This window comes from Akebia trifoliata, chromosome 16 (assembly GCF_017979445.1).
Source record: "Akebia trifoliata isolate Shusen 1 chromosome 16, ASM1797944v1, whole genome shotgun sequence".
NCBI classification, from domain to species: Eukaryota; Viridiplantae; Streptophyta; class Magnoliopsida; order Ranunculales; family Lardizabalaceae; genus Akebia; species Akebia trifoliata.
Window position 1 is genome coordinate 27,253,202 of NC_141390.1, and position 13,624 is coordinate 27,266,825.

Below are 13,624 nucleotides of genomic sequence, written 5' to 3' on the forward strand. Positions count from 1 at the left end.
ACCCTTTTTTAGAGAGACCCAAATTTCTCTTTTCTTATTTTCTCAGATAAACTGAAACAATTGAAAATACATGAACAGACTTCATATTTTCTCGAAAATAGAATTACAAAACCCCATTTGAGAAAATTCTGTTTTGCAATTTCACATTAATCAAAAACTACATATATCCTATTTTTTTTCCCCATTATTGAGGATCATAAAATTTCTCCCCCATGGGTAGCAAGGAACAAATATCTAATTGAAAGGCAAAATAAAACATAAAAAATTAAAAGTAGGTTTATTCATAAATGTCTTTATTTAAAAAGGGAAATATGGCTTCTCTTAAATGGAAAAAAAAAATGGGATTCATGTATTTTGAATCTGAAGGGCAAAACTTTCTTCTTTAGTATTAATGAACTAATTTCCATAGATTATAATCTAAATTTCTTGAAAATTATGTGTTTCTTCCCAATAGAGGATAGAAGATCATACCCATCTTAAGAAAAAAAATAAATAAATAAACTTTCTTGGAAGATGATTCAATTGAAATAAAATCTTCTGTACAACATAAGAGAAGAGAATCAGAAATGAACAAAAGGAGAATTATTCAAACCAAGAAGAGTTCTCCTTCTCTCCCTTTACTACTAAATCTGGAACGACGACTCGTCTCCTACTTGTGACGTGCTCGCTGATCTCGTATACTTCTTTGAAGAAGATGTCTTCGATTGTGACGATGACAAGTCTCCGGACCTCCTCCTTAACATCTGTCTCATCCCATCGGTGACTCTGACTGCTGGGTTCGACTTGAATTTCCGACAAAACAACATGTGAGCCTTCACAGCATCATCAACCCCAAATGGTTTCTTCTCTCTAATTTCCTCATCTCGAACTGCCTCGGAACATAATCCACAAAGCCATTTCCCATCAAATTTCGCCTTCACCTCGCTTATGTAATCCTGGGTGCACTCTTCTTTCAGTCCACAACACTCGCACTTAGCCATTTCGATCTCCATATCTCTTTTCTTTACTTGTAGAAGGATTGAATCGAATGAAGTGGTTGGAGAATTATTGAGAATTGAGGCTGTTTGGCTTGTTTTCAATAGCATTGAAAGGAGTTGAATCTCTTCATTTGATTTGTGTTCTTTGGTATTTGATGCTTTTGTTGTTGTTTCTATAAGAAGTGAAATTATTTGTTGTCTCTAGGCTTTTATGGTGTGGAGAAAGTGGGGAAGGGAAATTCCTATGTAATGTTCTATTGTTTTGTCACTAAAATTGGGGTACTTTTTGACAGTTATTTTCGGTTGACATGGTTAAATTGAATGGCTTCACTTATTGTGTAGGCCTTCTTTGTGTATGTGGTGTGTGGTGTGTCTATTAATTTCAATATGCACAACTGGACAAGAAATTAATAACATGAGCAATGCTACTCCTTGTTTGGGCCCTTTTATTAGAAGCACTTTTGCACAATTGACTTTTGTTAATAATGTTAAAGTTAGGGGTGTTAATTGGTATGCATTTAACCGATTCCCTTTTTATTGGAACTGACTAGAACTGGGTCTGAAATGGAATCAAGCTGATAAGAATCGGAACTGTTAAGTTCTATCCAATGGGTACTTGAAGGTACCCGGAAATGACTTATTTTGTCATTTCTTTTCATGCTAGATGATTTAAGGAATTCTCTTATATCAAAATTAATGCATTTTATGTAAAATTCTTCAAATTTTCATATAAATTATCGATTGGAACTTAAAATGAGCTACATCTTCTAAACATTTATTATTTTTAATTAAGATACATTTTTATTTTTTTTTAAATCATTAATTTGTATCTTTAATATAACAAATTATAACTAAGTCAATAAATTTGTAGTTAATATGTTAATTTTTTTTAAAGGAAAAAAGTTTTATAATGATTTGAAATATTTTTTTTCTCATTCAGTTCTTGAGAATTGGAACAAATGGATACCCATGTTTATTGGTAGTTCTGATTCAAATTATTTTGAAACTAGACCCCGAAACCGACCAAAAGCTGAACTGAAATAACTATAGTGGTTATAGTTCTAAGTTCCTTAGGAACCAACCCATTGACACCCCTAGTTGAAGTGTGTATGTATTTATTTGGGTTTTTCATTTTTTTATTTTTATGAAAAATGAGTTTCTTTTGAATATTTTGGGGAGTACATTAAAAATTTTAAATTTGAAACAAATACAAAACAAGATATACAAGAAGTCAAAATTACTGTAATATACTCATTTTTAGAACACTTAGCACAAAGGGGACGTCCCTATTTGGTAATTGATAAAGCCTCATGTACTTTATTATTTATTTTTTTAAGTCATGCTGGATGACCTCAAGATTGTACCTCATATCTCTCTTTCACTCGTATCTCAATGAAAAACATCTATGGCTCCTACATACTTCCACATCTAGAAAGTGAGATATGAGGTACAATCTTGAGGTCACATGGGCATTATTCCCTTTTTAATTTGCATTTATAGTATACTCTTAGAACTTGTATTTATTTGAAATTGAATCAAGGTATTAAACTATTTAAAAAAAAAGTGTGGCATGTACTGTTTTTATTAAAAAAAACAAGGAGGGGAGGGGAAGATATCACCTATATGCTAAAAATTTTAAAAATGCGTTACAATTGCCCATTTTCCACGTAAAAGCAATGTTCACCACATATAATAAATTGAAAAGTCGTGCTAGAGTGACCTCAAGATTGGATCTCATATTGCACATCTTGACATGAAAGTGGATATGACCTATAGATACTTTTTGAGTAATGCTGAAGTAATCTCAAGCTGAAACCTTACATCGCACTTCTTGATGTAAAAGAATATGAGAATCATAGATGTTTTTCATCAAAATACAAGTGGAAAAGCATCTATGACTCCTATTCACTTTCACGTCAAGAAATACTATATGAGGTTCCAACCAGTGATCACTTCAGGATGACTCATATCTCAAGGAAAAACATCTATGATTCTCATACACTTTCAAATGTGTGCGATGTGAGGTCATCAATTAGGTGTAGGTTCTCTCTCTAATGAGTGATGAGTCATGAGGTGTTTCCTCTCATTTTGTCCTACTTAAATGATAAGGCTCTTGTATTACATCCTTGGGACCACATTGCAGACAGACATTTAGCCTACCATGTGAGGTTCCTCCTTGTACTAGACCATCCCAATGTTGGTCATGCCATGCCATGTCTGACGTCTCCATTGCTCAACCCAACACGTGGATTCTTCTTCCAAAGCGTTTGTGGACTCAACAGCTTTGCTCCGAAAACATATGATGTGGCAGTTATTGGTCTTCTAAGCTTATCCATTCATCATCACATGGAATCAAGTCATAGTGAGTCTTGTTACAATGACTATAGTACCTTTTTTTTTTTTTTTTTTTCAAAATTAAATTTTAGTTTTTTTAGTATAAAAAAAAAAAGAAAAAAAAAAACATGGTGTATGTTTGTTATTAACTCTTTTGATAATGAAAGTGATATCCGTAGTAATCAGGTTCGCATTCTGCAATTATTTAGTGGGGCCTTGGGGATTAGTAAGGTTAATTCAGATAAAACCAAGAAAGTTTTGAAAAAGAAAAAAAATTTGGATTTTTTTGGAGATTGGTTTATTCAATCAGATGGTCACTTACGCTATTTTATTTTTTTAATTATTTTTTAATTTTTATGATGATGGGATTGAGATTTAAACCTTTGAAAAGAGAAAAGAAAAGATGTCAACCATCATTTATTGATATGCTAATAATTTTCTAACTCAAAAATTTTCACTCAGTGGCAAGGGCACTGTTGATCTTTTTCCTTGTTTATTCCGAAAAAAAAATATCTATGCTTTTGTGTCATTGCCACGTCAATCATGTATAGACCAAGTTAATATTTTTAGGTCAGAAGATCATGACTCTTATTGATAAGAGGTAAAAGAGGAAAATATAGTAAAATTGAAGGGCTATTATTAAGAAAAGAGAAATGAGGAGAGAAAAGACAATAAAATTGAAATGGTGAAAAGAAAAAGTAATAAAGTGAGTAAGATGGACTTGACAAAACTCTATAATCATAAGAGAGTAGATACTAGTAAGGGTGCAACTTGGTCTGGTTCAAACCGAGAACCAAACCAAACCGATAGCTTTGGAGTGGTTTGGTTCGATTTAGAATAAGTTGCGGTTCGGTTTCAAGTCACGAAAATGGAGAACTGATCAATTTGGTTCACTTCTCGGATCAAGCTTGTGTAGAACTGAACCCTTATACAATAAATAAATATATGTATATAATAATTATTACGAATTATTTTAGATGTTAGGACATAGATTAATGATCTTTCCTGGATAAACTAATTACTTTATAGGATAGATTAGTGATTTATTGTATGGAATTTTATTTTTCCTATATGTTTATTTTTTCATTAAAAAATGTTGTAATTTATAGAATATTGACAACCCATAAAATTGAACTGAACCGAACCAAACTGACTTTAGTTTGGTTCGGATTTGTTCAATTCCAATGGAATTTGGTTTAGTTCCAATTCTTATGTAGTGGAACCGACCTATGTTGGTTCGATTTCAATTTGACCTCATACCAATCCAAGTTGCACTCCTAGATACTAGGAGATGGCATGTGCAAAACACATGTTTTGTAACTAAAAATATTATCTAAGGGGAAGATACAATAAAAAGAAAGGATATTTTTATAATTTTAAAAATTAACTAAGACGATAATAGGCTACGGGATTGTATTATTATTATTATTTTTGACAAAAAATATGAGAGTTGTCACTAGCACACCAACTTTTACTTCGTACACCCCAATTTCTTAAATTATTTATCACACCCTAATTAAAGAATAAAATACACTTTGCAAACATTACAAAGGTTTAGTTCAAATTATAACCTCAACATTACAAAATATTGTAACACTCGTTTAAACAATTTCAATAGTTATGTACGCTAATGATTAGGCACATATAAAATCCTAAACACAAAAAATGGAAATAAAAAAATAAAAAAATAAAAAAATAAAAAAAAATAAAAAAAAAAGGCCTTTTATTGGCACCCCAAATTTTTATTTATTTTTAATTTGGGTGTAATAAGTAAAAGTTGGGGTGCAACATCCCTTGTAAAATGCAAGATTAGGTTTACCCCATTGACCATTAATTAAAGTTGCATTTTCTCGATGATTTAATGGTGAAATTTTTTTTTTTTTTCAAAATGCTCTTCAAATACTTAAATTACTATACAAAATTTGAAAAAAAATAAAAATTTCACTGTTAAATCATGAAGAAAAAACAACATTGATTTTTTTTTTTCTGCTTTGGCAAGTCGCATGTACGACCACCATGTTATATGCAAGCATTTAAGCATAGCATTGTCGAAGAGCATATAGAGATTCGATGTCAGGACGTGGGGAGCACACCCAATCCCTCCTTACCATCTCAACTAGCCCCCAGTGAGTAAAAACAACATTGACTTACGGTTAAAGGGGTAGACCTAATATCACCAATTTTATAGGGGCATTTCTTAAATACCCAAAAAATAAGTCTAATGATAGAGAGCTACAATTGGCACCCCAACTTTTATTTATTATTTAAATTATTTATCATCCCTATGAAAGATTAAAATACACTATTCAAACATTAGAAAGGTTTGACTCAAATTATTATCTCAATATTACAGAACATTACAACACTCCTTCAAATGATTTCAATAGCTGTTTGCAAGTATGATTAGACTCATATAAAATAAAATAAAATAAAAAATCTAGCTAGGGGTGTCAATGGGTAACAATTTAACCGAAATCAAAATCGAAAACTATTATTCCGATTCTCTTTTTATTGAAATCGATTAGAGTCAAGTCTAAAATGGAACCGAAACCATTAAGTCCTATCCTATGGATACCAACGGATACTTGAAACCGATTTATTTTGTCATTTTCTTTTTATACTATTATATTCAAAAAATAATAATTTTATAATTCTCCAATCAAGTATGTTTATCTAATAAGAATATTTAAATACTTAACATAACTAATGGATCCCCGAAACAAGTTCCAACCTTACAGTATTTCTGAAAGCAACAAACAAACCTACCTCGAGTTTGACTTTATAAGCTTTAAAACTAATCTCTTAGTCCTTTATAATATTTAAATGAAATTCCAATCCTAACTTCGATTCATACAATACTCTCAGATATCAGTTAAAAATGAAAAGAAGTGGCGTCAAGTTAAATTTTTTTGGGACAATATTTTTTCTTTGTTGTCTCTTTGAGAGAGTGAGAGAGAGAGAGAGAGAGAGAGAGAGATTTTCATTGTGTGAATTCATGTTTTGTTTTATTAGTTTCTTTTTGTATCACCCCCCTTATCCATGGTTTTAGCTTTTTATCCTTTGTTCAGAGTCTTCAATGATTTATCACATGGGTGTTGTTGGTTCCCCTTTATTAAATGAGCTATATATCTAAAATTTAATGGGTAGTTTAGTTTTTTCAATATGTAATATTGGCCTTCACATGGCTACCCACATGCCTCTCTATCTCTTTCATTTGCACCTACCTTCCTTCCAACTCTGGATTCTTTCCCACTAAACAAACTTCTTATTTTAATCAATTTTTTGACTCTTTCATATGAATGATGGTCATCATAACTTCAATTGGTTTAAGGATGGCATTCAGCTCACAATCTTAGGTTTACAAAAGTTTTATCCTGTGTGACTTAAAAGTTTTGGATTGAGCTGATTTCTTATGAGGATAATCTCTATGGTGAGGAGATCATCCTCACAAAAAATCAGCCGAATCTGAAATTTCTAAGTCCATCAAAAGTGGTTTTAGACTTATGACCTATCAATTATTTATCGAAAATTTGAAAATTCCTTTTGATGGACTTAGAAATTTCAGATTCGATTAATTTTAGGTGAGGATGATCTATAGAGAATATCCTCACAAAAATCATCTCAATCCAAAACTATTAAGTCACATTGGACAACTTTTGTGAACCTTAGATTGTGAGCTGAACGCCCTCTTAAAGAGAGCCAAACATTTTTCAAAATAGAGGTTAGAAGTTTCGGAATTGGCTGATTTTCTTGTGAGGATGATCTCTATGATGAGAAGATCATCCTCACCAAAAATTAGCTTATTCCAAAACTTCTAACCCTACTTTACAAGTTGAAGAATCGTGAATCATTCGATTTTTGTAAATCACTTTTGATGGGATAAGAAGTTTCGAAATGGGCTGATTTTTTGTGAGGATGATCTTCTCATCATAGTGATCATCCTCGTAAAAAATCAGCCTATTCTATAACTTTTAACCCATACATTAAAAAAATATTTGGCACAATGCTTTACTCTCTTTAGGGTCTCCGAACACCATCTTAACATATATATGTATATATATACATATACGGGCAGGAGGACCATATATCTCCATGGATCACATATATGTGGAGCATAAAAACTTATTAACTCTAAAAAAAATAAGATTTTTTCATTGTTGGATTTAAATTTTAAATTTGAGAATCAATAGCTCTCCATTTTCAAACTCAAAATCTATCCCAAGATATTATTTTTTTATTTTTATGTTTTCAAGCTCAATGTAGATCACATAACTCTGTTAGTTAGACACATTGCAAAACAACTTTGAGGTTGTGAGTTCAAGTCTAGCTTACCCCTAAGAAAAGGTTTATGGAAAACTTATCGAGAGCTATGCTTTTATTGATTTAATTAGATTTAAATCTCAAATTATATGTATTCAAAACATGTGACACGTCGTGGGTTCAAGTCTAGCTTACCCATAAAAAAAAAAGGGATTTATGGGAGAAGTTATCAAGAGCTTTGGTTACGATTTTATTGATCTAATTAGGTTCAAAATTTGAAATATGTGTATTCAAAATGTGTCACATTTGGTGGGTTCAAATCTAGCTTACCCATAAATAAAAAAATTATTAATTAGATTCAAAATTCGAATTATATGTATTTGAAATGTGGGACACAACGTGAAAACAATAATTTTTTACCTTTACAATTATGAGTCATTGTAGAGATTTAATCAATAAGGACTCATCAGTATATGGGCACTTAGCAATATAAGATGAACAATTTAACAACATTGTCAATGAGCAAACAAATGTGTACAATCAACTTTGCACAAAATATTAACGACAACGAAATAAGGAAAAAAACAATATATGATTTGTTCCATTCCCCAATTCTCCACAATATCTTTGTTACCACGACCGATGACAAGGAAAATATATAAATGGAAGTCCCTACATATGTTTTGAGGAAATCCAAGGGGATCTCATATCTCAAGCAAGTTGCCAAAGCCATTAAAACATGTTCGGTGAAAAAGCCAAAATCAAGAGAAGAAGTCGAGTGTAGCGAAGTGAATAGATCTAAAGGGTGTGTCATATAGTTAGTTGGATTTGGAGTGGGAGTTCATTTTGACTCCTCAAATAACCTCCAGTGTTTGTTTATCGACTAAGATCCGATATGACTAATCTATTACTTTGAAAATATATTTGTCCTGGTCAATTAAACTCAACTGAATCACTTGGATTTTATATATTTTATAATAAAAAAATTATTTTTTGATAATTCAAATATTTATTATCTTAAATAAATATTATTTTGTGATTAAACGTATTCTAATCACTTTATTTTATTTAAAATATATAATTATTTAAATATGAGTCTAAATTATAAATATTGTAAAATGAGTTAAATGCTTTATATATGAGATGACTCGGAAAGTCAACTCAGTTTTTGGGATAAGATTGAATAGTGAGATTTAAGAAAAACACTTTCCTTACTAACTTGGTAAGATTTCAAACCTTACCAAAGGTCATTAAACTAAATGGATTACCACATTGGAAATCCATCCCTACATCCCTCTAGATTTCACGGAAAATCTTAGAAAAAAAAATAAAAATAAAATAATTTTTTTGAACTTGATCCAAGGTTTTGAAAACGGATGGTTATAGAACTCTCAATCATAAAATTAAAATTTAATAGTGAAAAATAAGTTTCTTTGAATTTATTTTTTTTAATGTGCATAGAATTTTGTCCTCTACATCTTTGTTGCTATGGGTGACAATGGGTCGTGTTGGGTCTTGTTCTTATCGTATTGAGGTAAGGGTATTATGAAAATTTACCATACCCAATCCCGATGTATCCATTTATAAATGGGTCACGTTCAGCACCCTAAGCTTTACCCTACACTTTAACAAACGTGTTTTGTCCTACATGGGTTAGAAGTTTTGGAATAGGCTGATTTTTGGTGATAATGATCTCTATGGTGAGGAGGTCATCATCACCAAAAATCAGCCCATTCCAAAACTTCTAACCCCATAAAAAATGGTTTACAAAAAATGGACAGTCCATGATTTTTCAACTTGTAAATATGGGGCTAAAAATTTCGGAATGGACTGATTTTTGGTGAGGATGATCTACTAATCATAGAGATCATCCTCACCAAAAATCAGCCCATTCCAAAACTTCTTACCCATGTAGGACAAAACACGTTTGTTAAAGTGTAGGGTAAAGCTTAGGGTGTTAAACATTTCCCTTTATAAATAAGTATATCTGACTCAACCCTTATATAATCTACTTAAAAAATTCTAATCTTTATTGGAAAAAACAAGTTTCATTTCCACCATAAAAAAATAAAATATCATTACTAAAAATAAAGTCATACAATCATAAACTAAGTTTTATCACAACAAATGAGTAATTTAAAAAATTATTAAATAATTATTGGTATATTTAAAATAATACGTCAATGAGGGAATAATTAAACGCATCAAAATGGGTTAAGCGGATTGACACTCCTAACTTAGACCTTACCCATTTAGTGATCGTTTTAGACAGATTGACACTATGATGACTCAAACCCATTAATTTAGTGTCTTTTTCACAGGTAGTGTTAAGATTGCCACCCCTACTTGTTGCATCGTAATCTTCATGGTATTTTATCGCAATAGAGATTTTTGCATGGAATTGTAAATCCCACCTATATTGGTGAGAGTTCTAACTCCTTTAAATTGTAAATTATATCCATTAATGCATTTCTAACAATTTATTTATAATAAAAAGTCGTGATGAATGCATAGTAAATCATATGTGGTATGTACGCAGTTGACATAACAAGGACACAAAATCATAGATCTTTTTCTCCGAGTTGCACGATGAAAAGAGCAATAGTTCTATGTCCTTACCACATTAGTCGCGTACAGACCTTATATGATTTACCGTGTGCATTCATCATTATTACATAATAATTGGACAATAATAAGAGCACATGATTTTAAACAATCTTTGCCCAAATGAACATACTTAGCCAAACCTATCCTACCCATCTGAATTGTGTGTCCTACCCATCTGAATTGTGTGTGTGTGTTTGTGTTTTGTTTTGGGGTGGACAAGATGTAGAGACAGAAACTATGGACCAGATGCAATGAAAGGGATATGATGGTGGGGGTTATCAAATGCTTTTGTTTGGGTACTTAATTGCTCAAATGTTTTATGGGGTCCACTCTCAATTCTATGGTTGGGCTGGGAGTGAGGGAACTTCTGTGGGCTCCACCACGTGTATTGCACAGTCAGCAAACCACGTTATAAGTCTTCATGAACAAGCAACTTACATCGAGCTGATTGATGACATGATCTTAAGATGGCCCCACACTTCTGATTGGTATGGATACTTTTCTGATTGGATGGCAGATCTCTAGATTGGATAATTCTTCTTTTATCACCGTTTTGGTTATTATAATATTTTTTGCACCTTTGGTTTTTGAGTATTTGTCCTTTATATGAATATTGGTAGAAGGATTGAAGAAGGCTCAAGAAGGAGACTGTTAAAATGTGGGATTAACAAGTAATTTTTTTTAAAAAATTTAATTAATAATTAAATAAGTCATTAAAGAAAAATGGATTTGCTTTTTAAGGACGTAGAGGATAGATAAGTTGTTTTAGGAAAAATGTAAGACATATTTTAAGTTTTTTTCACTAACATTCATCGGTCCAATCGACTCGAACGAGGGTCCTCTTCATGTGACCAATTTGACAAATATTTGATCCAATCATCGGTTCAACTTTTAATGCATCTTCAAAACTCTGTTCCATTAGTTTTCCTCAAAATAGGGCTCTAGTTGTCTCCTTCCTAGCAAAGTAACAAAAAAACTCAAACTTTTTTAAAAATTCTTGTTTAAAATGTGTTTCGTACCTCTAACGATTAAAACAATAATAAAAAAATAAAATAAAAAATATTCTACTGTTTTAAATACAACTTTTACATTTTAAATGCGTTTTTTTTTTAAATGATTTAAACAAGTAATTTTTAAAATTTAAAAAAAAAAAAAAAATCTTTTTGCTCAAAAGATTCATTGATGGTTAGAATTTTTTTTTTTTTTTTTAATATCATAAAACATATAATTATGTGTAGAAACATGTTATCATACATAGATATTAAATTATATTTTCTTGTTCAAAAATTTATTATAAATTTAAAATAAATGTCTGATGTATCATACATTATATTATGAATACTTTTTTTGATATATATTATTTTTTTTTTTTTTTTCCGAAGTTTTTCCTTGCCATTTTAAACGTACTCCAACTTGGTGACTAGGCTTCCCAACACAAAAAACGGCTAGAGATGAGAGTAATATTGTTATTTTATGATATATTTTACACTTTTTTAACATTAAATCATACATCTAATATACATAATATGCATATATTAAATATTACAATGGTCCACTTTGAAAAATGTGAGGCCCTAACCTGACTCCGATTTAATGGGTTGGAAAATTTTGAGTCCAACCATACCTTTGTGGGCTCAAGATTAAGCCTTACACGGGTTAGTGGGCATAATTGACACGCTACTCATGAGCCCACAAAGGGAGGGTCGAATTCAAAACTTTCCAATCCGTTAAATCCAAGCTGGACTAGAGCATAACATGTTTAGGCCTGGCCCATTGATCTACTTTGTACATGTATAGTTATATGTATGATTTTATTTATGCATTTAGAAAGACCCCTAGCACAGTCTCCATTAAGTAAATTTTCCTTAAAAAAAAAAAAGAGGGTGGTAAGGAAATATGTCTATTATTGTTTATAGGTGGTATGATAAACCAAGAGAGCTGCTATTGGCACACCAACTTTTACTTATAATACATCAATTCATATGTAAGCTTATTTTCAAAAGGGGATGGGTGAGTTGTAAGTAAAAGTTGGTGTGGGAATGGAATTTCTCTAAATCAAGGAATATGGGATTTAAAGATAAAAAATTAGTGAAAGAAAAAAGGAGGGATTACTTGCAGATCACCTATACCTAAATGGCTAATTGTTATGGCTCAAAACATATTGGGCCTATCTGAGGTAGTTTGGGTTAGGCTTTGTAACTCATGTAAGTAACCCACTTTGTAGTGCTGTTAAAAGGAGGATTATTATTTTCTTTTGTAGTCTAAATCTAAGTCTTTTTTAAAAGTGTAGAGAAAGAGAGAAATCTCAAGAGAGATGAGATTGAGAAGTTTAGGAAGATTGAAATACAGATAAAGAGGGTGAAGTTGAGTGATAGAAGTAACTCTTTATATTGATTTACCCTTTCTTTATAGTGAAATCAAGCTACCAATGCTCATAACTCCATGTACCTAATCTTCGAGTGAACTACGCAAATTTCTTATCTTGTAGATTGTATGTTTCTACTCTTTTCCGTGTTTCTTCTTTCATTTGTTACTATTGTTGGAGTTTATCCTTCATTGTCATTATTAAACAAGATCTGGAAGATGTAGCATAAGAAGTGTTTGATGAAATACCCTAGAAGTATTTGATCAAATTACTAAATGAGCTTCACTAAAAGTATTCACATACACAAGACTTTGCACTTGAGAAATCTTCATTGCTTTCCATTGGGATGATTGTAATTCAAAAAAAAAGTACATATATCATTTCTACAAAGAAAAAGGGAGAGAGAGAGATGAACATTACCATATGTATATTCGGGTGCATGGTACACATTAGTACTCCAGTGCATTTCTCCCTCTGAGTCAGAATAAATATGTTTTCGAACCCTCTCTTTAAAATTCAAGTTGGATGTTCCCGCGCGAATCTCAGCAATCACTTGTTCTGATTCTACATATTGATCATTTTGAACTAAAAGAAAACTTTTTGGTGGAATATTCACATTATGGAGAATATCCTGACTTTCAACAATTACATATAGGTTGTTGGAGTGCTCCTCAACCATAGAGGAGGGGCATGGGTTAGGAGGCCACCTACAACAGAAGCAAAACGCCCCGATTGCTCATGTTGGTGAGGGACTGAAGCTTTTTCTAGTGAGCAACTAGTTCCTGAAATAGGGTAATGCGATGCTCCAACTCATTGAGGAGATTCAATATGCAAATTTAATCAATAATCAATAAGTAATCCGCCCCAAAAGGGAGAATATACCATCTATTTTGTATCATTTTGGCGGCATGGCTGAGTGGTAAGGGGGGGAGTACGTTCGATGGAATAATTTCTTAGATGTATTACCACATCCCGTCAATATTAATCACTACTGTGGGAATAATGGTTCTTATTTATAGTGATAACTATATGGCTCATGATCAAGGATATTTGAGATTTTTTGCTTATATGAGTTTTTTCA

General features: G+C 31.6%; 1 protein-coding gene across 1 annotated transcript; it reads right to left on the reverse strand.

Annotated features, from left to right (window-relative positions):
• Positions 1–493: 493 nt before the first annotated feature.
• Positions 494–1,205, reverse strand: LOC147383170 (uncharacterized). The gene has a single exon (XM_086429441.1). The coding sequence runs from the start codon at positions 1,083–1,085 to the stop codon at positions 624–626; it is 462 nt and encodes a 153-aa protein (XP_086285567.1). The 5' UTR covers positions 1,086–1,205; the 3' UTR covers positions 494–623.
• Between the last annotated feature and the right edge of the window lie 12,419 nt (positions 1,206–13,624).

Excerpts from the sequence above, each read along its gene's own strand:
- LOC147383170 (XM_086429441.1), bottom strand. The coding sequence starts at position 1,085 with ATGCTATTGAAAACAAGCCAAACAGCCTCAATTCTCAATAATTCTCCA.